Source organism: Crocodylus porosus, unplaced genomic scaffold (assembly GCF_001723895.1).
Source record: "Crocodylus porosus isolate Cpor-Errol unplaced genomic scaffold, CroPor_comp1, whole genome shotgun sequence".
Classification (NCBI taxonomy): domain Eukaryota; kingdom Metazoa; phylum Chordata; order Crocodylia; family Crocodylidae; genus Crocodylus; species Crocodylus porosus.
The window spans coordinates 61,971,657-61,996,870 of NW_017728950.1; the positions used below are offsets into that span (position 1 = coordinate 61,971,657).

At 46.4% G+C, this 25,214-nt stretch overlaps 1 protein-coding gene across 1 annotated transcript in view; it reads left to right on the forward strand.

Annotated features, from left to right (window-relative positions):
• PGM5 (phosphoglucomutase 5) overlaps nt 1–25,214 on the forward strand; it is a 133,224-nt gene that overhangs the window by 25,781 nt on the left and 82,229 nt on the right. The window contains exons 5-6 of the mRNA XM_019555263.1: nt 1,491–1,681; nt 12,452–12,606. Coding sequence (XP_019410808.1) covers nt 1,491–1,681; nt 12,452–12,606 — 346 coding nt within the window. The remainder of the gene's footprint in view (nt 1–1,490; nt 1,682–12,451; nt 12,607–25,214) is intronic.

Consider the following 25,214-nt stretch of genomic DNA (forward strand, 5'->3'; position numbering starts at 1 on the left):
CCATCTACATGAATAATTAAATATAATAAAGGTATGTCCACTCTAGGAAAAAAGGTGTCTTTTTTTTTTTTTTTACTACCTATTGGGCACATCTACAAGACATTTACTGTGCAGTTGACTGATTAGCTGTATAGTAAACATCTCATATCTATATACGTGCATGCATTAGGCTGGAGTAAACTATTTACTTGTAAATAGTACTGTTCTTCTGTGGAGTAAAGAACTCTTCAGCAGCACATGTGTAGATGCAAGAAGGGTTTGCTGGGGAATCAGGGTACTTCAGTTGTGGGGGTTGCCTGCTGGCTAGCCTTGTGCTGAAGCAGCTTTGTGGCCCAGCTAGCCCCTCTGCAGCATGTTGAACTGAGGAGAGCAGCCCCGGGCTGGCAGGCTGACTCCCTGGGCCCCCTGCCAGCCAGGGTTGCTGCACCTCAACTGACCATGCAGTGAGCCTGGTCGCATGTGCAGATGTGTCTGGCTTGAATAAGTTCTGGACTTTATTCAGGTGTATTAATAGGCATGTGTAGACACGCCCGTTATGTGGTAACTAACATGTGCTAGGTTCCTTGGATAGACAAGGCAGTTGCAGTTTCAACATGTGGCAGGTCAATACAGAACATCAACAGCCTTGATAATGCTGGGATGTTATCACCTATTAGTCAGTGCCTCTTTTATCTATTGCAAAAAAGATTTCCTGTAGTGGTAGGGTCACAGAAAGGATAATAACCAGCTGCTGTTCCCAAGTGACAAAGTTACTTTTTAGTTGATATGGTAGGCACTTGTGCTCTTAATGCTGATTCCACAGATAGTGAGGGTCACCACAATAAATATAGTATTTACTTCATATAATACACACAAAATAAAATTTACACCTTGTTTTTGAGAGGTAGGATGAAATAAAAACTTTTTTTTCCAGTGTGATGGCTACAAAGGGCATGTGCAGAATCTAATCTTCAGCTCATTCACCCTCTTTCTTGCTTACCTAAAACTTGAAACCTTACCAGTTGCTGAATACAAGTCTCCATGGGTGGATCTGTGATTTGGAAAATGTTAAAAAGTCTTCAGGGCTGTGAAGTAGGAGAAAAGAGACCAGTAGCAGCTAGAAGAGAGCAAAAAATACTCTACTAAAGATTAAATTGATTAGTGGAACATCAAGGCTATTAAGAGGAGAAACACTTGTTAACACACTGGTGAAGTGAAGAACAGTGAGCGATTAAGTCAGTTAATTCTCTTAGCTACTTCTGCTGCATTCTGGAGCAGGCATCAAATCAGGGAGAAAATTAACTTTGCTGCTTAAGACCTCTATTTTGAGGGAAGTTGCATGCAGTCTGTGAGTAAATATAGTTGTTTTATTCTCTTTAGTTGGAATGAGAGAAATCTGCATGTAATGTAAATGCAGCCAGTAAGCTCCTTATTAAGTTTCCATTCCATTGAAAAGTCTGAAATTTAACTATGTATGCTCATGAAACTGAATGGAAAATTTTATTTTGTAGTAATGGGACCCTATGTGAGGAAAATCCTGTGTGATGAATTAGGAGCACCTGCAAATTCTGCAATAAACTGTATTCCTCTGGAGGATTTTGGTGGGCATCCTCCTGACCCAAACTTAACATATGCAACTACCTTGCTGGAGGCTATGAGAGGAGGGGAATATGGATTTGGAGCTGCCTTTGATGCTGATGGAGTAAGTATTTTGGCCAATCTTGGTTTTTCATCAAATGACATCATCTTTACTGATTTATTATTTATTTATTCCCTGATTCTGAGGGTAGTTACCATATTTACTCAAGTCTAAGAGCACCCTGAATAAAAGCCAATCCACCAATAATTAGATTATATGTATGGAAAAACTATAAATTTGCTATTTTCCATGGTTGGAATCTAATTATTGGAGGGTTGTCTTTAATTCATCCCCTCAACTGCTGCAGGGGAGCTGGCAGTAGGGGGGGCAGGTGGTGTGGGGAGGGCCAGCATCTTGCCCCCTGCTCGTGCCTGCCCCCCTGCCAGTCCTCCCACAGCCTTGGGCTCTCCCCTTCCCTCTCTGCCCTCACTCCTGCCCCTACCGCCTAGCTTTTGCTCCCCACTTCCCTCCCCTGCCCGTTACCCTTGCTGCATGCCGGCAGGCTCTGTCCTTGTTCTAGTCTGGATAATAGTATGAAGCACAGCCCCAGCCCAGCCATCATAGCAGCCATATGGGCTGTACAGTGGTGATGTATGGTGGGGTAAGGCCATGCTTAGTGTCCCAGACTTCATCAGGGATGGAGCCACCAGCATAGAGCTAGGGTAAGAGTGGGACAGAGAAAGGCAGGTCAGAGAGCAGGGGCTCCATGTTTGGTGGGAAGATGGAGAAGAAAGAGGCTGCTGGGGAGAGGTAGCAGGATGCAGAGGCAATGGGGAGGAGAGGGATGGGACAGGCATCCCATCCCCACCCCTATACTCAGACCTAAGACCAGGGGCTTTTTCTCCCAATGTTAAATTGTGGGTAAAAATCTCTCTGGGTAAGCCCTTTTGGAAAGGCGTCTACACATGTGGGGAATTAGGGAGCAGATTGCTGCTCTTTGCACCAAGTTTCCTGCAGCCGTGCAGTGGACCCCTACTGCCAATGTGGGGAGCTCTAGGCTGCAGCTGCCAGCACCCAGCAGACAGCTTTAAAAGCCAGCTCTGCTCTCTAGCCAGCCACTTGTCTGCCCAGGAGCAGTGTGTGCAGTGCAGGGGCAGCATGTAGCGGCTCTCTCTTTACGCTCTCTGTCTCCCTGCACTATGGCTGCCCCTGCATCCATAGTGCCCTGGGCTCCTGCTGGCTTCCTCACTGGCCCTGCTGGTCTGCTGTGCCTGCGTGTTCTGGAACTCTGGCCTGCCAGGTCTTATGGAGGGTGGCTGCTTCACACTGGGAGTGCTGGACCTGCAGTTGGGCACTGTGGCTGTCCCTTCCTTTTTTATCAGAGACCCCACCTATCCATTTCTGTCCTGGCTGTCATGTGGCCCTACACTGTCCCCCTGGACCCCTGCTAGGCCCATTCCAACTGCTGCCTGGTTCACTGCTGCCACCTCAAGGGACACTGGTGCACTCTCATCATCTTCCTTGAGGTCACTGAGGACAACTTCCCCATGCTCATCATGGCAGCCTGTGTACTGCATAACATCCGTGAGGCCCAGGAGGAGCTCTTCTGCAAGGCCTGGGTGGAGGAGGTATGGTATGCAGAGGACACCTGCCAGTGGGAGCACCACTTGCAGTGGTGGTGTCTGGCACCCCCACCCAAGTCCCAGGAAAGTTGCACACCTGCCAGCGGGGACCAGGGTACCTGATCCGAGAGGCCCTGGCTGACCCACCTCCTTCAGCACTTCCCACTCTAGTCTGCTTGCACAGCTGTCCACGGACCTCCCCACCCCCCTCCCAACCACATCTCACAAGAACAAGTTTTTATTTCCTTCACATAACCTAGAGCCCCCCTCAAAGAAACAGAGGCCCCCCTCTCCCCTTAGCGCACAGAGCCCTCCTCTCCCACAACAAGCGGAGCCCTTCTACCACCCAATCCACCCACCAACAATAAAAAATCTTCTTTCCCATGAAAATGATTTACAGTGTCCTTTGTGGGCTGTCCTGGGGTGGGGATGCCTAGGAGGCAGAGGTAGGTGGCCAGCATGCTGGTCTCCATCTGTTCCCCTGCAGGTGCAAATGCTACAGCAAGTGTGGCAGGCAGTGGGCTCACCCAGGGGCAATGGCAGCTCCCTGCAGGCAGGCAGGCCAGGCCCAGCAGGGCTAGAGTGCAGTCATAGCACCTCTGCAGGCAGCTCTGGCTCTGCATCTAGATGGAGTTGGGGTGAGTGGAAGAGCTGGGCCTAGGTGGAGGGGCTGGTTGGCAGGGCACCCATGTTAGGGTCCAGGCCAAGGGCTCCTGGGTGGTGGAGTTGCTGGAGGACCTCCTCCCAGGCCCAGGCAGGAGTCTGCTGCAGGGTGGCTCCCAGGGGGCACGCAGGGCTAAGATTGGAGGCCAGGTAGTGGGCAGCACAAACATGACCACCAGGACCAGAATGATGTCTGGCACCAGTTGTTGTTTATGGCCTGCACTACCTGGCCATAGACAACATCCTGGCCCAGGATGGCATTCTACTCCCATGGCACCTGGAACAGCTCACCCTCCATGACCAGGAGCTCAGCCCAGAATTCCTGGTCTGCTTGGTCCCACGCTTCCTCACACCGGTCCCTTGCCTCCTTGTGAGCAATGTCCTCTGTTTGTCAGGCCCATGAGCCCTCCAGCTTGTTCAATGACATACCTTCCAGCTGCTCCAGGAGGAGGGTCCTGTCCTGGGTCCTCTTCTGGCAGAGTCAGCACATCTGCGGGTCCCCGGCTGTGGATGGCAGTGATCCTGAGGCCACATTCCTGCTGCCAAGGGTGTCCTATCCCCCACGTGCAGCTGTGGGCCTTGTAGAGCAGGGGCGGGCAATTATTTCAGGCAGAGGGCCACTTACAGAGTTTTGGCAAGCCATTGAGAGCCGCATGACAGGCAGCCAGGAGCAGACCGCTATTAATTTTCTAAATTTTTTAGGGGCCCAACAGGCTAGATAGAATAGCCTGGCAGGCTGCATCTAGCCCACAGGCCTCATTTTGCCCACCCGTGCTGTAGAGCCATGAGACAGAAGCTGTTTGTGAGAGTTTGCAACATTTCTGAGATAAGATGCTCCGTACCAGGGGCCTGTCCTCTGCTCAGCCTCAGATTGGGAGTTGGGCATGCATGGGTGCCCAAAGATCATGGTAAGTCAGTTGGGCAGGCCCTGGGCCTAGGTGGCTGCTAATTGAACTTCCCATCCCCACTTGCTCTCTAAGGGCCAGCATGCCACTGGATCCAGACAAACTGCTTCCCCCGGTTCATTCCCAGGGAGGGACAGGCTGGGTTTCTGGCAGCACCTTCTGCTGCAGCTCCAGACCCTGCTCTTCCCCTTCCTCCTCCTGCAGGCCAGCTGCTCTCCTGTACCACCACCCAGCCCACAACACCCAGGTTTGGGGGGCACAGGGTTCCTGGATGCCTGGGATGAGGAGATGCCTGTGCCCCTGCCATCTCCATGGGGCCTCTCTGGAGAGGTGCCCAGGGGCCAGGCCCCCGGCATGCCAGCACTGTGCGTCATGTGTGCCCCTGCTGCATGTCATGGGCAGTGCACAAAGAGGTGTTTGCATGGGCAAGGGATGTCCAACCCACTGTCCCCTACTGATGATCACCATGGTGCCCTGGGTTCACCTGCACACCTGCTATGGTATTACAGTGACTCTGAGTTACAGTGGCATAGGGGGAATGCCAGGCTGCCTTGCAACCTCTGCCACCACCTGGAGGGCTACTTGCGGCTATGCTGCATGTCCCTGCCCCCTGCAGCTGAGGAGGATATTGTCACTGGCATCGAGTTCCTTGGCATGTGAGAGGCCTGTGCCCACCTCACTGCAGGGCTGCTCAGTAAGTTCTGCACTGTCTCCTGCCTCTCTGCAGGCTGTGGTGGGGGAACCCCAGGGCTAGGGGAGTTGGGGCAGGCCAGGCGAGGAGTGGGGACAGAGTTCGGAGCAGGGGCAAGTTTCCCCCCCCCCCATGCAGGGCTTACCACGTGGGTGTGGCTGGCATCTCTGCTCAGACCTTGCTGGCAACGATGGCATCTGGGTCTGGGTGGTTTCCTCTGGAGAGGCACACCGTGCAGGGTCCCAGCTGGGCCCTCCCATCCCCTGGGAGGAGATGCCCCTGCTGGCAGTGTCATGGCCTCGGGGCTGGCCCTGCAGCTGCAGAACAGGCAAGACAGGTGCTGACCAGGGTCCTCCGAGCTGCTGGTGGAAACTGCAGCTGGGGAAGCTTGGTGGGACACGGTGCTGCACACCTGAGGGGCCCTCCTCCAGGGATGTCGCCCAGAGATGTGGGGCAGAAAGTTTTCTGGAAAAATTTCAGTGCTTGATTTTGCTATGGGAAATTTTCCATTTCTAAAAACTCATTGTTTCATAAAATTAATTAGTAATAATGAATGGATGCTAATACAATATTAGGCCAGATTGGTAGTTTCAAACGTTAATTAATGTTTTTCAGGTGATTATCCCTAAGAAGTGTGTGAGAGAGTACATATATGATTTATTGTTTTGTAAATAGGAAGGTAAATACATTCACGTAATCCAAATTAAAAAAATCAAGTTATGAATTCACCTAACTGGCTGTGCAGGTCAAATCAAAACCAAAGCAAAAATTCTTACTTCATCTCAGACTGCAAGTGAAAGCAAAACCAAAACTAAAACTGATTAATTTTTGTTTCACTTTCAGTTCAACAAACATACAGAGCAGCATCTCATTTCTTTTCTTGAGTTGGGGAAGTTGGAAGTACTTGCATAAGATCTGTTAGTTTTTTAATGCTGTTGGTTTGAAGTAGTCATAATACTGCCCAGTCAGAAAAAAACAAACCAAAAAACTACTGTGGGGCATCATTATAGTGAAGTTCAAGCCACTGAAGGAAGGAAGAAAGCTGGTAGATGTAAATATTGTGGTCAGGAGTATGCTAACAATGCAACAAGAATGAATAAACATTTAATAACCTGTAGAAACTGTCATGAAAAAATACAAGCCATATACAGCAAGGTAATACAATGAAGTGGTAGAACAACATCATCTGAGAACAGTCTACTTCAGGAATCCTATGTAAGTAAACAATATGTTAAACAAACACACAGTATAGACTAGCATTTCTATTGCTTTAAGATATTAGAATATTAAAAGTTGTTAATGCAACTCTGGACTATTATTTATTTACTAGCCAATTGCCCATTGAGAATGATTGTGGCGGGAGGGGAAGAGGCAGCTGGGATGGAGTGCCGCCACCTAATGTCCTATGCTGCCGCTGTTCTGCCTCTTGCAGGGAGCAGCGTTGGTGTCGTCTACCTCACCCTCTGTCTGGTTCTTGGTGCTGCTTCAGAATCATGGCAGCTCTTCCCCATGCTTGGAACACTCTGATTGACTGTTTCCATTAGCCAATCAGAGCTTGAATAAAGCATTCTGGACAGAAAGACAGAACAGACTTAGGCTTTTATAATATTAGAATTTATTTAAAATAGTTGTATCCCATTTTTCTGCTGCATTAAGCACCTGAAGTGGTTTAGGCTTAACAATTTTTTTTTAATTACATAATAGATAAATAGTCAAATATTTCAACTCAGCTGAACAAGCTTCATCCTCTGGCAGATGGCAGAGGCCAGACTATAATTCCCTTTGGTTCTGCAGTCCCAGGGCAACTGAGTAGCAAGTTGAGCAGCAGAGAGCCAGGAAACAAGCTCCCTGCCACTTCTCCTGATAAATGAGTCCAGACTAGAATAGGCTAAAATAAAAATCTTTTCCCCCTTTTGTTGCAGGAACTTGGTAGCTCAAGTGAAATAGCAGATTTTCAAAAAATGGAAGCTCACCATTTTCATTTTCCAGGTCTGGGGGGAAGAAGCAGGATCCTTACTTTCAGGATCACTGTCACCAGATATGTGGTCCACCATGAGTAGATGTTCGAAACAGCCAAGATTTTTATCAGGAAAAGATGAAGAAAATGCAGATGAGACATTAGTTCAAGCTATATTTACAAGTGGTACAACTCTTTCCATAACTGAAAATTGATACTGGAAGGAATATTATAAACTAATATGCCCGTCATATAAGTTACTGTCAGGTTATCGCTTATCACATTCTCTCTTAGAGAGTATGACAGAGTTCAAACACTGGTTATTCAAAGGATTGGTCAAGCAGAGCCACTGACTGACGTTAGAAAGATGGACTGATATACAAGGAAATCCTTTATTGAACATTATGTTAGCAACACCTGAACCAATATTCCTGAAAGCAATTGCTTCCAAATCTTCTTGTCATACAGGTGAATGCATAGTTAAATTACTGAATGAAGAGATTGGAAGTGCAGGTCCCTCCAGAGTACAAGCCCTTGTAACTGATACTGCAAGTAACATGAATGCTAGGCAATATTAAAAGGCAAAGTATCATCATTTAATAGTATTTGGCTTTCTTGCTCATGGGTTGAATCTTCTGGCAAAGGACATAGTAAGTGTGAATACAGTGAAGACAAGATTGGCAACCTGCAAAGCAATTGTGAACATAATCAACAATCATGTTGCTAAATTGGATTTTGAAGAAATTACAGAAAGAGAAGCAGGGGAAGGAAAGTGCACTTTTACTGCCAGGAGAAACTAGATGGGGCTTGGCTGCAAAGTGTTTACATAGTTTGGTGCACACAAATAACTATTTGCAATGTGCTTCAATAGAGACACAGTATTATTCCACATTATTCTCTGTGAACATGCGGAAGCAGATTCTCGACAACGATGTGTTCTGGGTTTGAGTTCAAGGAGCATTCAATTTGCTACTACCAGTTTCAGTGGCTATCAAGAAACTTGAAGGAGATACACCAAGCCTTTCAAATATTCCAGAGATAGTCAGACAACTGAATGAAAATCTAATTGATCTTTTTCCTTCTTCACCTCTACCCGAAAAAGTAGTAGTAAAACAAGTGTTTACTAAGAGATCTGAGTTTTGCTTTCATCCAATTCATCTGGCAGCAAACCTTTGGATCCTCAACACAGAGGACAACATTTATCAGACGATGAATTATCTGCTGCTCTCAATACAATTATGAAAGTAGCTAATAATGTCCCCAACATCAACAACCTAGCCATGATGACAGACATTGCTAAGTACCATGCAAAATAAAAACTTTGGAGGAAAGACATCAGTTGGCAGGCAGCAGTGAATGTGTCTCCTCTCACATGGTAGAAGGGATACTGTAACACCTGATTCTTGTCCAGGATTGCTTCAAGGATCCTAAGCATTCCCCCAACAGCAGCTTCTTGTGAATGGAACTGGAAGGCTGTCAGCTCAATCAAGACAAAAAAGAGGAATAGACTAACAAATGAATGTGCCACTAAGCTTGTTTCTGTTTCTCAAAAAGCTCTTGCTTCTGGAGAATCAGAAGCACAATTAGTGAAGAAGATACGGTGTAATGATAAGTTGCCTATGACCATAGACTCATTGGTAAAACCATCCTTTAGTGAAAGAGAATGTGGTTCAAGTAGTTCTGAATCAGATTTGCCTCAATTTGATTCTAAAATGGAACTAATACGTAGTGTAAGTGGTACTACAGATAGCAACAGTGAAACTGGAGGTGCCACAATGACCTCAGTGGAAGAGAGTTAACTCTGTTGAAGTAGATGAGTGGACAAACACGGCATATCATGCACAATTCTTTGGGTATGCTAAAATTAGTGTATCAACAGTTTTCAGTGCCCTCATTTGTTTTCTTAAATTTAAACAAACAATGTAAAGGAAGTACATGCTATTGTGTATTGTCTTTACATTTTTACAAGTATTCCAATAAAAATAATTTCTTTCCACATAAAGCTTTGAATTTGTTTGCATATAACATGTAAACCACATTAAGTGTGTAGTATTTAATCTTTTTTTCTAATCAAATATTTCAGTTCAAATACTTGTGACTATTGGAACATAAAATTAACATGGGGGTACTTTTTTTAGTTTTGTTTACTAAATATAAGTCAAATACATGTGCTAAATCAGATCACCCTCTATTTAGGGCATTGGAAAATTTTCCAATTCAAAATTTTTCAGAAAACCCACATCTCTGATGTAACCAGAGGTGCCAGACCAGGGCAGGGGCTCAGACAGGCCACCTGTGCTGCTGAAGATAGCACAGCTGCAGCCTGGGTTCTAGGGTGCAAGGATGGTTGTCAGTTGCTGCCTAAAGGCCACTAACTTACGGGCACAGCTGTACCAATGAACATGGTTAGTCACAGTGACCCACTGAGCCCACAAAGCCTTGACCTTTATGTAGCACTGCTGTGCCAACTGGTTGTGCTCTTGTTCCCGCATCTGGCCTGACAGGGTCTCATAAATGTGGGCATTGGAGTGCTCACCCCACTTGAACTGGTGATGCACTTCTGTGCCCCACAGCACCACGAGGTTACCAGTCTCCTTCTTGGTCCAGTTGGGGCCCCGGCTGATGGGTACAGACGTGGACACAGGCCTGGATGAGGAGGATGCTGTGGTGGGTCCCACACCAGCTCTCTGGGCCCCCGTGTGACTGTCCCTGTGTTGCCGGCCCTGGGCAGCTGCCTGTAGTGCCCAGTGCAGGGGCATGACAAGGGATTAGCAGCCATGCGGCAGAAGCAGTGCCTTGCAGGACCTACAGGTGCAAGGCAGACTGCTGGGGGTGTGCTGCAGGCAGGTGGCGCTGGCCCTGCTGGACAGAAGCTGCTTGCAGTTGGCCTTGGGGGCTGATGCTTGGCCGTAAGCTGCAGCAGCTTGCTGGCCAGGACACTGCTGTCCTGGCAGTCGTGCTGGGGTGCAGGCAGGCAGGCACAGCTAGGCTGTGGGCTGCCCAGGGTGACACAGGGCCTGGAGTGCCCTGAAGCTCCCTGTTGAGTGTGCCACAGGGCTGGAAATGCCTGTCTTAGAGGTGTTTGCACATATACTGCTACCAAGGGTTCTAAGTAGAACGGATGCACGTTAGGCATTGCAGTGCTGTCAAATTGCCACCAGGGGATGGTAACGAATACCCTGGCTAGCATGCTTTTGAGTTGGAGTGCTTGAATTTGCCCAGTATTCCCTGAGCAGGGGAGGACAACCGTGATTGGCTGAATATAGAGGAAGAGGTAGATCAAGATGTCAATTGCCTGCAATTTCCTGATTCCCCCTTCTCACTAACACTGAGGTCAAGAAAGATTCATTCTTGTACTTTACCACAATCTGTGTGGCGGTACCTGGATTGGGTGTGCTGCCTAGCCTCCCGTCTCTGAGTTCCTGACAGCTGGGTGCTCTGGGGATGTTGGAGCCTTTTAAAGAGCACTTTCCCCTAAGCTTCTCATCAACTTAGTTCAGTTCTTGGCAATGTGCCAGGGTTCAGGGTGCAGGATGATCTGGGAGTGATGCGGGGGCCTGCTTGAATCCTGCTGCTTCTTTCCCAGTGAGCTTGGTGCTTGGGTTACTGCCTTAAGACTTCCCCAAGGAGTGGCTAAGTGGGAGAGTGCCTGGACCCCTGCTTATGGGTATTCTTGGAGCTGCCCAAAGTGTCTACCACTTTTAAAAAGCACTTTCCCCCCCAAGTTGCTTATCTATTTCATTTCATTTGTGGCAATTTTCAGGGTTTGGGGCATCCCGAGTGATTTGCAGTGGCAGGGTGGGCAGAGGATGTACCTCTGCTTCTGGGTTCCTGCGATACTGGGTGCGTTAGGGGGCTGCTCCAGGTCTCCATGTCAGTTCTATGAAATGAAACTGACAAGCAACTTGAGAGGAAAGTGGTGTTTAAAAACTGCAGACATTGGGTAGCCCAATGGGGTTCCCATTGCCCTGGAAACTGAGAAGCAGGACCTGTGCACCTGACCTTCCCCCACCAACCCTCATTTTTTATGATTCTATTAATCCAAATCAGCCCAGGAGGGCACAGATGGGGTCACGTGCAGGCAGTATAGGTGGGGGCAGTAGAGTTCAGGCTACATACCAGAGGTGTCAGTTGCTGTGCAGGGGTTGATGAGAGTGCAGTGGCTGGGGAGGGGACAGGAGAGAGGGATGGGACGATAGGGGCAATCTCCCTGGGCACTGCATTGAGGAAACAGGAGGTGCAAAAAAAAGTGGTTGCTGTTGTTGGCAGCTGTGCGTTCATGATTGCAAACTGGAAGTTTCTGCTTCCACTTTGCCCCAGGGGCCTGGCTGTCTCCCTGCATTAATGAGAAGTGGTGCAGCATGGGGTACTTGGGGTACTGAGCAGCAGCTAGCCACAAAAAGTACATAACATAGAACCAGTTTGAGGAACATCGTTTCAAAATAATACCTGATTAGCCAAGTATATTTTTGAAACATTCTGAGAGGTTTAAACCATTTCTGAATTGGCTTATACATCTGGACATTTGGGGGCGGTGTACACATGCACTGTTGCATTCTGATTAGAACATGTTGGAGCAGACTTGCTTAGTTGAGTCTTCTGGAGCATTCTCTTCAGAACAGTCCAGCTTCCTTCAGCATCTTGTGTATTCAGCATCCCCGTGTTTCAGAATGGTGGCAGGGGCACTTTAACTAAAGCTCATTGAATTAGTTATAGTTAAAGTGACCCCGCTGACATTTTGAAACACAGGGCACTGAATAGACGAGATGCTGAGGGTGTTCTAACTAGAGAAACTCCTGAGAGCCACTCTAATTAAAATACTCCCCCACCCCAAAGCACGTGTAAAAATGCCCTTGCAGTTTAAACAGTATTTAAAACATTAAGTGTTACGTCTGTCCTCACTCTAGAAGACTAGAGGCTGGGAGCAATTTGGCAGGGCTGGAGATAGAAGTGGCCTGATGGGAAGTTGATAAATTTGCAGTCATGAGAGGGATGAGTTTTTCTGCCTGAAATCTTCTCTGTGACACTTTTTACATTTTTTCTTCTCTTCTCCAGGACCGCTACATGATCCTAGGCCAGAATGGTTTCTTCGTGAATGCTTCTGATTCACTGGCAATTATTGCTGCCCATCTCTCTTGCATTCCGTATTTTCGTCAGATGGGTGTCCGAGGATTTGGAAGGAGCATGCCCACTAGTACAGCACTGGACAAGTAAGAGTTTTTTTTGTGTCAGCACACCCCAAACATTAGTTATGGCTTCTCCTATGTTTTGTGTCACCAGGACTTTTTTTTTTTTTGGAGGGGGGGGAGGGAGGGAGGGGGAGAGGTTGATATTATTGTTGAAATACTGTTTAAAAAGAGCAACTGGTTTTGTGACACCTTTTTATTTTGCACTCTGCACGTTCTATTCTCTTGCCACTACTTTTGCTTGGTAGTCATTAATTGATGAGCCTTAAAAGGTTTGTTTTGAATCAGAACCTAAAAATTTGGATTTGTGTAACAGCTGATTTAGCCAATCTGTTGCATCTGAAAAACTGTCCTGGGAATGGTCTGAGAGTGAACTGTATCATAATATCATGATAACATCCCATTTCTGGTTAGACCATAAATTGTGTGATGATTGGCAATTTTGCATGGTATTTTGATGGTTCAATTTCCAGTGAAAACTGAACCATTGTTTCAGTTTCTGATAATATGAAACAACGGAAACTTGTGAAATATGTTATTCAAACCTTCATGCATCTTCAGATTTTGGTTCAAATTTCATAGTTTCATAGTTTCTAGGGTTGGAAGGGACCCGAGTAGATCATCTAGTCCAACCCCCTGCCATGGCAGGAGAAAGTACTGGGGTCAAATGACCCCAGCAAGGTGTACATCTAGCCTCCTCTTAAAGACCCCCAGGGTAGGAGCCAGCACCACTTCTCTTGGAAGTTGGTTCCAGATCCTAGCCGCCCTGACCGTGAAGTAGCACCTCCTGATATCTAGCCTAAATCTACCCTCTACCAGCTTGTGACCGCTATTCCTGGTCACTCCTGGTAGTGCTTGGGGGAACAGGGACTCCCACAATACCTGCTGGTCCCCCCTGACTAGTTTGAAGTAGAAATTTCAAGTAGATGATTATTTTATCCATTCTAGTTTGTCCATCCATCTCTGGCATCACAGCATCATAAAGCCTGAGGAAAAGTAGACTAGTAAGAAAGAGGAAAATACAATTTTAGACCTTTTTGAATTAACAAAATTTACTGGTAGCTCCTAATCATCTTTTTGAGTGAGCTAATGTTTAAGACTAAATCTTGACAGCATTCTGTACAATATTTATGTAAGTTAAAGACAGAGAAAGGTGGTGTTTTCTTATGTTTAGAAAACATTTTAAAAGATTATTTTATATAGTTATGAGTTGAGATGCAGGATTTGCTAGCAGTTGAAATTAGACCACATGATATTTAAGTGTACATTTATTTTTTGTGGCTGATAAATAATCTGTTGTTTGTATCAAAAATATATGCGTGTGGTAATATGAAAAAACAATGTACTTTTAAAAACGAGGGTAATGATACCATGATATCCCTCGTCAGTAGATTTCTAAAACTTTTAAGGGATTTTAATCTGGTAAATCACGTGTCCTTCGTAATGGATGGAGTCTTCAAATAAATTTTCCACTATTCATAGAGTCATAGATTGTAGGGCCAGAACTGACCTCGGAAGATCATTGGGCCCAGCTCCCTGCACCAAGTAGGAAAGATAACTGGGGGTCAGGTGACCCCAGCAAGGTGACTGTCTAGTCTCCTCTTGAAGATTTCCAGGGTAGGTGATTGCACCGCCTCTGGAAGGAGCTTATTCCACAGTCTGGACACCCTGACTGTGAAAAAGTTTTTCTTAACGTTGAGCCTGAATTGGTCTTCCAGGACTTTGTGGCCATTACTCCTAGTTTTCCCGTTGGGTGCCCTGGTGAACAGTTGCTCACCAAGCCTTTGATGTACTCCCGTAGTGTAGCGATAAGATGATAACTGTTAGTAAATGTTTGGCAGTATCTTCATTTCTTTTCTCTCCCAGATTTCTGAAAATGTCCCATTACTCAGCTAAATCTGACTATATCAGTAGTTTTTAATAACCGAAGTAGAGTCATTAGGGACCTACTGTGCAATACATCTGAATTATGACAGGTAACAAGAAATAGTGATGTCTTAGATGCTTCTGCTTTTTTTTTTTTTTTTTAACAGTGGTGGCAAAGTGTATTGGAGAATATGAATACACAGAAGCCCTTTTCAGCAATACCCTGAATATTTGACATGGGTTATTGCCCATGTTTGTTTGTTCTGTTTGTTTCCAGATGGTCTTAAGTTAGCATTAACTGCTTAATTTAGTTCAGTGTTAACCAATGTTATTTCTATGCAGCTAAGGGCAACCTATAAAATAAAACGAAGTGGCTGATGATGATGGAAGTTATTTAAGGGTGTACATATTTTCCCAGACATTCCCATAAATGTTTATTAATGTGAGGTCTAGTTGCTGTGTAAATGACGTGTGATTTTTTTCCCTCTTGTACTTTGGGATTGTTTTTATTTCCTTGAAGGCAGAAAGGCTGCGAGCGCTAGAAACTGGAGTCATCTTGTTCTATGAATTAAGTCCAAATGTTTGATATCTCAAAATGCCTTGCTCTAGTGCCCTGTTGAGATGTGGTGGCTCAATTGCCTTGGTATCCAAATCCTGATTGTATAAATATGTACAGTTTTGAAGGGATACAGTTCATTAATGAATGCACGTGTTGAAGCTCTTCTTTAGGATTGCAATATAGATTTGAAGCTGAACTAAGATTCAGTATAAACATTCAGTAGTTCTTTCTGTTGCAATTAACTTTTTTTGTTTCTGCAGGAGTACTGTGTGCTTTAGAATACTCTAAGCCAGGGTTGGGCAAAATATGGCCCATGGGATGGATCTGGCCCACCAGTTAATTTTGTCTGGCCCACAGGTGCCCACCAACTAATTGTAGCCTGTCCAGCTCATGCGCCTTCCTTCTACCCTTGTGCACAGCACACGGCTTTCAGGCGGGGCTGCTGCCGCCACTGCTGCAGCCACCAGGGGACCTGCTTGGCTTCCCCAGCATTCAGTAGCTTCCCCTTGTCTCCCTGCTGCAGTGCTCACTCTAGGCAGCAAGTAGGGAAGCAGTAGGGATGGGGGGAGCTGCAGGGCGAGGGAAAAGAGCATGGGGATGGTGGGACATGGAGCCCATGCCCAGGGGAGTATGGAGCTTGGTGTTGGGTGTCAGAGAAGGTGAGGGGGTGTGGGGACACTTCTACACATGCCCTCTCCCCATGGTGCACAGATTCTGCTGCCAGTGGCAGCAGCAGCAGAGACAGCAGGCACTCAGGTCACTCATGGCCCGTGCAGGCATTGCTGCCCGGCGGCGTACAACTCCAGCCAGAGCTACAGTTGGTGGCAAGGAGTGCAGCCAGGCTGGCATGCCTCTGTTGCATGGGGCTCCCCACAGCGCACATGCAGCTCTTGGCATTTGCGTGCCACCAGGGGAAGCCCAACACAATGGAGCCGGCTGCCTTCCCCACCATGTGCAGCTACAAGTATTCTGCCTTCTGCTTCCTTGGCAGCAGGGAGTGGGGAAGGCAGCCGGCTTTGTCACGTGGGGCTTCCCCCTGGTGGCTCACGAGTGCCAGAAGGTGCATGCATGCTGTGGGGAGCCCTGCACAATAGAAGCAGGCTGGCCTGGCAGTGCTTCTTATCACCATGTGCAGCTCTGGCTGAAGCCATGTGCTGCCAAGCGGCCACAGGCACCCAGATCGCCCGCTGCCTCCTGCTGCTGCTGCTGCCATTGGTGGTGGCGGCTGTGTGCCCTGGGTGGAGAGTGTGTGTGGAGGGGTCCCTGCATCTCCCCCACCCTCCCTCACACCCCACAAACCCCACACACCCACACCTTGCCCCAACAATCCCCCCACATATACACCCCTCCATAATATACCCTATGCCCCACCACACATACAGCCACACCCTCTCACAAACCCTCCCACACACAGATAACCCCCCAACCACCCCTCCCACACAATATACAAAATTAAGACTTTATTTTTGAGTTGTTTTTCAATCACCTCTGTATACACAACATAATCACAAACACAAATCATGACAAAAATATTTTTTTGTAATAAAACTGAAATATATTATAGTAGGTGTTTGGCTTTTAGTAAATGAGTTGTTTTTTTTTCTGGTTCAAAGATGGTAACCGCCCACTTCCAAAAGGATTACTTTCAGGGGCAAGGGAGGGACTTCTGGCAGCAAAGGTCAGGGGTTAGGGGGTGGGACTTCCAGTCCCAAGATGGCATCCAGGGGGTGGGGCAGCTGTCAAGGGGTGGGGCTACCCTTGCGGCCCTTGGTAGCTCACCAAAACTCATTAAGTGGCCCTCCAGCTGAAATAATTGCCCACCTCTGCTCTAAACTCTTATTACAAATGTGTTTTGCAAAAAAAGGCTCACTGAATGAATGGGCAAAGCATTACTGATTCTAGGTTTTACAGTGAAACCTATCTTAAATGACCACCTAATTTCTAGCAAAAAATGGTTGTATAGAAAAATAATTTTACTAAAGTTTCTAAACATTTGTGCATTCTTTGTATGCTCGCTAAGATAAGAAATGCTTAATGAAAGTAATTTTTAATAGAGGTTTCATAATGGGCTCCAAACAGCTGCACTGGGCTCTGGAGCCCTGGCACTGGCTTTGTGGCAGCAGCAGCTGCACGTGTACTTCACAGTGCATGATGGGAAAGGGGCTGGGGTAGCTCAACCCTAGTCCCTCCCCTACCACCTACCAGGAGGCACATGCACAACTGCCATGGAGCTGGTGCTGTGGAGCCTGGCACAGATGTTTGCAGCTACCTGGCCACCTGTTACAGCTGCCCAGAGCCCAGGCCAGCTGCAGCAGGCAGTCAGGAGGCTGCAAACAGCTGTGCTGGGCTCTGGAGCCCCAGCACCGGCTCCATGGTGGCAGCGGGTACGTGAGCAGCTCATGGTGCACGGTGGGGAAGGGGCTGGGACAGCACAACCTTGGCTCCTCCTCCAATGCCCACCCGGAGGCATGTATGAAGCCACCACCAGCAATGAAGATTGGGCCCCTTGTGGCTCCCCCATCTTTAGCACACCAAATTGAGGCATGGGTGGAGGCTGGGGTGATTTTGGCACTCTGGCTAGAAACACTGTTGATCCCTGCTCTATACAAAAAACACGAAATAAAGAACAAAGTTCTGTGACGTGACATAGTTATAATGCAAAAATATTGTGTAATGTTTAAACATTAAGGTCTTGATGTATATTTCTGCAAGCGGAGAGGAAACCTGTATTTTTTAATAAAGCTAAGCTTTACATGTTTTTACTTTGTCTAGTGTAACAAATATGTTGTTAAGATGGTATTTCTTTTAAACTTTTATGCCTTGGTTAATGTCTCACTTTACAGTAGTGGAGGTACCACAGCCTTCAAGGCTAAGTACACACAGTCAAAAATCCTCAGGCTGAATTGATTCAGTCTTTGCAGGTTAGTCTAAACTGCATAAATTGAACCAAGAAGCAAGTGAACAGACATCCACTTTTGATTCCCGAAATTCAGCCACATGCCTGTGGTGGCACAGGCCAGAGCTGGGGGGTGCTAGAGCAGGCTTTCCTTTCCTTTTGGCAGTGTCTGGAAGGCTGGAGGGAAGCTGGGAGAGAAGCCCTCTGAGGCTTTTCCCTCCTTCCTGCTGGAGCTAAGGGGAGGCCAGCTGAGTATGTTTAAATCCCCAGCCCAAGTGTGCTGGGGTGCGGGGGGCATTCAGAAGTAGCCCCTGCCAGGCTTTTTGTCTGCTCCCTGCTGGAATGGGGTGGAGGGTGGCCAGACCCTTGCCGGACCAGCAAGCAGAGGAGGGGGGCAAAGGGTTTAAATCTCCTCCTGGCCATCATGGTACCTCAGCAGGGGTCTGCTACCTGGGGCAAGGCAGCCTCTGACATACTTTTCTCTTGCTTCATGCTCGAGCAGAAGAGATGGAGGATGTGTAGCCAGACATTGACCGGACCGAGAATGCTGAGCAGGAGGGAGGGGTGGGAGGAGTGTTTCCTCAAGTGGGGAGCAGGGAAAAAGCCAGGCAGGGGCTGCTCCGTCCATGCCAAGCAGGTCCAGCTGGGGTCCCATGGGGGCCAGGGAGGGGTTTTAACCTCCCTCCCTCCCTTCTACCTCAGTGTGTGGGCCCAGGTTGGCATCTGGCTGTGCCCACCCCTTGGGTGGGGAGCAGGGAGAAAGTCATGCAGGGTCTGTTCCACCCGCCAAGCAGACCTGGCTGGAGTCCTGTGTGGGCAGGGAAGGTGTTTAAATCCTCCTTCCTCCCTCCTCGCTGCCTCAACGCGCCGGCCCAGGTTGGCGTCTGGCCACTGCCCCTCCCCTTACTTCCCCGCCCCTCACTTCCCCACCCCCAGCTCTATCAGGAAGCCGGGGAAAAGCCAGGCAGGGCATGCTGTGCCCCAGCCAAGCAGACCTGGTTGGGGTCCCATGAGGGTTGGGGAGGATGTTTAAATCCCCCTCCATCTTTGCCACAGCGGACTAGCCTGGGTCAGCATCTGGCTATGCCCCCCCTTTCAAGTGGGGAGCAGGGTGTAAGCCTGTCAGGGGTTGCTCTGCCACTGCTGAGCTGCCCAGGCTGGGATCCCATGTGGGCAGGGGAGTGGTGGGGCTTAAAGCCCTCTCCCCAACTCTGTCTCATTCTGCCAGCCTGGCCCAGGGTCTGGCCCTCTTCCTGCTGCCCCCACCCTCCCCTCTCTCCCACTCTAGCAGCAAGTGAGGGGAAAGCCTGTGAAGGGATGCTCTGCTGCCACCAGGCAGACCCTGGCTGAGGTCTGGAGCCAGGTTTCCTACCCCTACCCCTTTCTCAGCCAGCCAGAGCAGTGATAGTGCTCTGGCTAAGGAGTAGAGGGGAGGACCAACCCTGCTCTGCTGGAGCAGACAACACAGCCCAAGGATGCAAAAGCATCCTGGATGCTGGGGGATTGTGAGTTAACTCAAACCAGGAAGGGACCTGGGACAGAAGTTCCAGAAACTAGGTTGACCTAAATTAGTTCAGTCTGATGGTCCACCTAACCAAGTTTATCTTAAACCAGTTTCGGCCATTTTGAAAGTGGTTTAAATGCACTGAACTTCTTTTCTGTTACAGGTTTAAATTGGTTTCTGATCACTTAAACTGGTTTATGTGTAACTTCTGTCCCTAGCCCTATGGATTTACATTAGTGTAAATTATGATGGAAAGAGGTCGCTAGTATATTTGGTGCTGTACATTTCAGCATCAGTTTTGTTATGCCAGTCAGGGAGATCCTCAAATCTTATTCCTAGTGAACTCAGAAAAGGATGGAGGTTAAATTGACATATTTGTTCACTCTGTACAGTCTTGTTTCTTGGTCCCTTTTAATAGTTTCTGATTTGCTGGACTCTCAAACTCCTGGGGGAGCTATGACAGAGCCTTGGTGTATGTCCACTCATAAAATTGTTTATGAGATCATATTCTGGAAAGGAAAGAGTAGGTAATTAAAGAGTATGCTATGTATATTAATGCTGGCAGAAGAGGAGGAAGTGATCTCATACCTGTCCTTAGAAGAAGGCTCCTATGTCATATGCTGTTAGTTACAATAGGAAATATGAACAGTTAAGGCATAAAGTAGACTCTAGGGGATGGCTTCATAGATTTTGGTCAAAATAAGCTTCCATAGGTCCCTGAAACACTTTTGATCTAGCAAGCTCAGAAGGCAGGTTCTGCTTTACGAAGCCGGCTTCTGAAATGAATGTGCACTTTGCATCTATAATGTTTGAGATCAAAGGCTCATGAAATAGTATGAACCATATCCCTTGTAGGCCCCTAGGGGTCATATCCCCTGGCCTACAGGTGTTGTTGAATAAGTGGTTAAGTTCGCACATGCTTACAATGACTAGGAGCCACAGGGTTCTGGAGAAAGTGAACTTTTGAATCTGATGATGTTATTGTCCTAATTTGGTGCCTGAGCGTGCATTATAATGCCCTATTTAGGCAGGAAGCCTGTGAGGGAATTGAAACATTCGGTGCATGAGTGACAGGCAGGGTGCTGGCTGCAACAGGGAGAGTGATGTGTGTAGGAGTGAAGTACCGGGTGCACATGTGTACAATTGGCTGGAGTGAGAGTGACACTTGTTACTAGGCCCCCTTGAATTTGGAAAGATATAAAAGGGAGCAGGTCTGAGAGATCGGGGTTCCCTGAGACGTGTGTTCCCTGTGGCTTGAATGCTCCTTATGTGTAGATGCCACCCTATGAAGGTTGCCTGCGGAAGTGAGTGAGGGTCCAGAGGACCAGTACCCCCTCTCTGTTGTGTGACTGAGGTGGCTGATTGAGCCTGAGCACATGCAGAATGAGTGAGAGCCCAAAACCGCTAAACTCGTGTGTGTGTGTGTGTGTGGCTGTACAGCTGGGATTGCGTGGATTTGCATGAGTGGTGCTGGATGCAGTGAGTATTAGCTGCTGGGGAGAGTCAGGTATTACTCTCTAGCACCCTCTATCACAGGGGTTTTCAACTGGGGCCATGCATACTCCTGGGGTACTTTGGAAAGCCCCAGGGGGTATGCAGCAGTGGCATGGAGAAGCTGCCGGCACTCCCGTTTTAGGTGACAGCACTTCTGGTTTTGCTGCTGTGTGCTGGGGCCACTGCCCCCCTTCTCCCCCCCCACTCATCAACTGGCCGCCTGGGGACTCCCTGCTTTTTGACTGGCCGCTGGGGGTACCCTGACCAAAAAAAGGTTGGAAACCTCTGCTCTATCAGATCTAACATGGGCATTGGCACTGTTGTTTGGTATTGATATAGGGGTTTGTTGTATTGTTGGTATTTGCATTGTTGTATTGGGGTTTGTTGTGTTGCTATTTGTATTGTTGGTATTTAAATAACATAGATGTTGTTGTGTGCTCATCATTTTTTTTCCTAAGGGATTATAAGGGATCCTAGTTTTCTCTGATAAAAAAAATTCCCCATTTTTAGACTAACATCCACATTTTTCTGTGATTAAAATGAAACACCACTATAGTGGATCCCTGATGATTATTTAGCACTAAGTGGGGCTGGGCTGCAGTCCTATGCTTAGTGAGGGCATGACCCCCCACAACCTTTCCTGACCACTGGACTAATTAATTAGTTAATTGCCCATGCTCAACACCTTCATACTAAAAAAATGATGTTGTAGCATATTTGTTCTGAACATTCATCTAGATTAGTAAATGAATCTGTGATTATGTCTCTTTTTTGTGTTCTCTGATTAATATGAACATGTGAGAAATGCAAATAATGATGCAAGCAACTTTACTTTCAGATTTTAGTCAGACACTTACTTTGCAATTTTTGCCATGTTGTTAAGCCAAGGTAGTAATAAGCTTTAGCAACAGAAGCCCAGAAATAAAGTTAGTTTAGAACTTGGTAGGAAATGGAGATGTGTAAGACAAGCAGTGATAGTTAATCTTTATTGACTAGCTCGATTGCATACACTAGTTGAGCAGAAAGGGCATTTTGGTAAAGTGAAGGATCTTTGTAGACCAATAATTAGATTTCCCCATTCCCAAGCTAGTTTGCAAATATTAATTTCAAGCACATACAGCTAGGGTTTGATCATCACAATTCCATAATACGTTATTTGGCGAAAGGTTTTTTTCACACTGTGGTTACCATAGTGGGAAAATACCAGGCTTCAGTAAGAGGCCATGTCGTTCTTCAGGAAATGCCGAGTAAGTAAATAATTATTTGACTCATGTGAGTTCATGCCTTTTAAAATATTATGGTGAAAGTCTTTTGTATTTAGGCTCTTGGCAGTCTCATACAGCACTGCACCATCTATTTCACTAAGTTAATTCCAGCAGGAAATTGGGGGTCAGGGTATGGAAAAAAGAGCCTAGTTCATGCTTAGACTGAGAGCCAACAAAAATGACAGGTCAGTATCCTTTTGCTTGGGGATTCTGCAGGCCACTCAAACTTCCAGTCAGATCAAATACAGAGCATGTGCTTGCTTGCTCCTACTAATGGGAGGGACCCAACCTGGAACTAAGATGAAATTTTGGCTTTGCAACATGCCTACTGCTCTTAAGTGGAAGACCTTGTGATTTCGTTTATTTTTCCATCTCATTCCATCAGATTGCCAGTATAGTATTCCATTATTTTTCTCCCACAGAACCTGGAAAGTGCAATATTGTAAAAAGTGCCTCAATTTTAACTTTTCCCAGGCTTTTAACAACTACCTGAAAAAAAAAAGTCTTGGGTTGAAATTTGAAAGAATGTAGTCTTAAATGGGAGCACATTTAAAAATTTTTATTTCATATTTTAAAATATTATCTTATGTTAAAAAGTTTTTAAACTGATATAATGTGCATCATGAGAGAATCCTCTCATCTTTTTTCTCAAGACAACAAATAAAACCAGAGCATAATACAATTCTCTCACTTAAAATCTGTCACTGTATATAAATATATTTCATACCGTATTTATAAGTATATTGCAAATATCACAAGCACGAAGTCTTTGAAAAATGAGACAAGTGTTCTCTTCCTGTTTTAGTGGCTTGGGAAGAGAAAAAGGCTGGATGATGGAACTATTATAGAAGTTGGAAGCTTTGTCAAGGCGGAGCTATGCAAGGGAAGGAGGAATGCAGAGTCAAAGGTGATGTCCAGGTTTTGTGCCTGGTTAATGGAGAACATGGCAGCTTTGCTAGGGGGTATAAAAGAATGGCAAAAGAAAGGAAAACAAGAAGTATTCTGGCCAAGTTGAGGTTAGGCTGCTCTTTTGGAGATGCTGATTCCCCCTTTTGGGGGGGTAGAGGGGCGGCAATTTTTGACTACCCCATAGATAATAGTGGAAGCAATATGAATATTCCTAGTTATTTAACTGAAACCAGTTTGAACAGAATTTGTCTTTTGTCTATGTTGTCAAAAGTGCATCAGGTTGGTGACTGGTTATGGACCAGCTTCCAAATGCAAAGAGATTTGAATTTGGATACCACATCCTAACATTTGAAGACCTATCCCTCTCTGAACCTGCATGGGCTGCAGTTAAAAACCAAGCCTCTGTTTCATAACTTTCTCCAGCCTTTGCCATGCTCTTTGGATTCCCTTCTTCAACACAGTAGTTCAGTGGCAGAACGAGGAAAAAAACATAGATCTCCAAAGTCCCATTCCAGTGCCCTGTCCAGTTTACCTAACTGTCTTGTAACTGAGTAACAGAGTATCAAAATATCTATAGATAAGGCATTGCATTCTCTCTGAAAGCGAGGTGACTGAAGAAGCCATGTGTTGTTCTTTTTTTAACACATAAATACTACATAAATTGAGATATAGTCTACATCAACTTCTAGTATCTTTAGTAATTGGGATCGGAAAGTGAGATAGTTTAACGAGGTGGTAGATCATTGGGTTTAGCCCATTGCAAGAGATGAAACAGTCACACCAAATGGCTTCCAAAGTTCTCCTGAAGGTGTGTAGAAGAGGACCTTACTACATGTCTTTAAAGGGCAAACCTCTCTACTATGCTGTGGCCAGGATAAGCAGGCAACCTAAGGAACTGTGTGGAGCTATGCTACTGTGTTCCTGAGTCTCTTGTTTGCAAAAATAGCTGCGGTGGGAAAGGATCACCTTGATAGTACCCCCTGCTTCCCAGAGCATAGAGCCATTTTAATACCGGCTGCAACAAGAAGTCCAGGAGAATTGTTTTTCTTTATGGCACAGCCACATAAAGGCCAGCCACAATTTAGTATGACTAATTACACTGAAAGTATTTGTTTAGCTTTATTAAAATCCCATACAGCACGAGAGGCTTCCAGAGGATTTAGAAAGTTAGGTGCGGCCATGTCTGTGTGTTCTCTTGTGTACTTGAGGATGTGTTGTTTAATAGTTTTTCACAGTGCATTATTAAACTTACAGAAAGAAGCAGTAATCCAGAGGACTTAATGTTGCTTAGGAATACTGTACTAACAAATGGAACTCTGGCTTAGAAGAGAATTCAATTAAGAGGTTTAAACAGAGGCTATTGACATATGTTTGGTTGAAGTGATTGTTTGAATATACTAGTATGTCCTTCAGGGAGGGTGTAGCAGTTGACAGGAAACATCTGCTTTAATACGATCCAATATCAACAGGACTATAGCAATGCATATGTACTATTCAGCCATTAGGCTTTGTTCTTTTGGTCACGCTCACTCATGAGGGGTTTTTGTTCATACGGAAAGATTTGTATAGACCCTGACCTGCTTACTAAACTTTTATCATAACATAGCATGCTGAAAAGTCTTTCTTCTATGCAACTAGTAAATCCAAAACAAACACAACAATATTTGTCTGTTGCTGTCCAAGACAGATAAGAGGTATTCCAAACTTAGAGGGAAGTTGGGCAGATTGAAAAGATAGTCCAGCCTAGTGGCTACAGCAGCAGCATACTATTAAGAGAATGTGGGGGTTGCAGAACCATTGCAAGCCTCTAGCATAACAGAAGAGTGCTATGTGTCTGGCATACAAGTGCTGGCAATGGCACATAAGTGTTCTTGCTCCCACTCCTGATTGTACTTGTTCTGAGTAAAGCCAAGCATCAGAGCAGTGAAGTTGTAGGCACTGGTGTATTATTCCAGTGGTCCACCTAGACCTAGGTTGTACAGTCTCCTAGTGCTCCATATAATGACAGCTTTGACATGTAAGTGAACTAACTGGGCCATCTGTTATCCTACCTTCTTCCTAACTACAGACAAACCTAAGAGCTGCTCTTACTCCTTCCACAATGGTGTAAGAACAGCAAGAAGCACTATTTAGCTGACC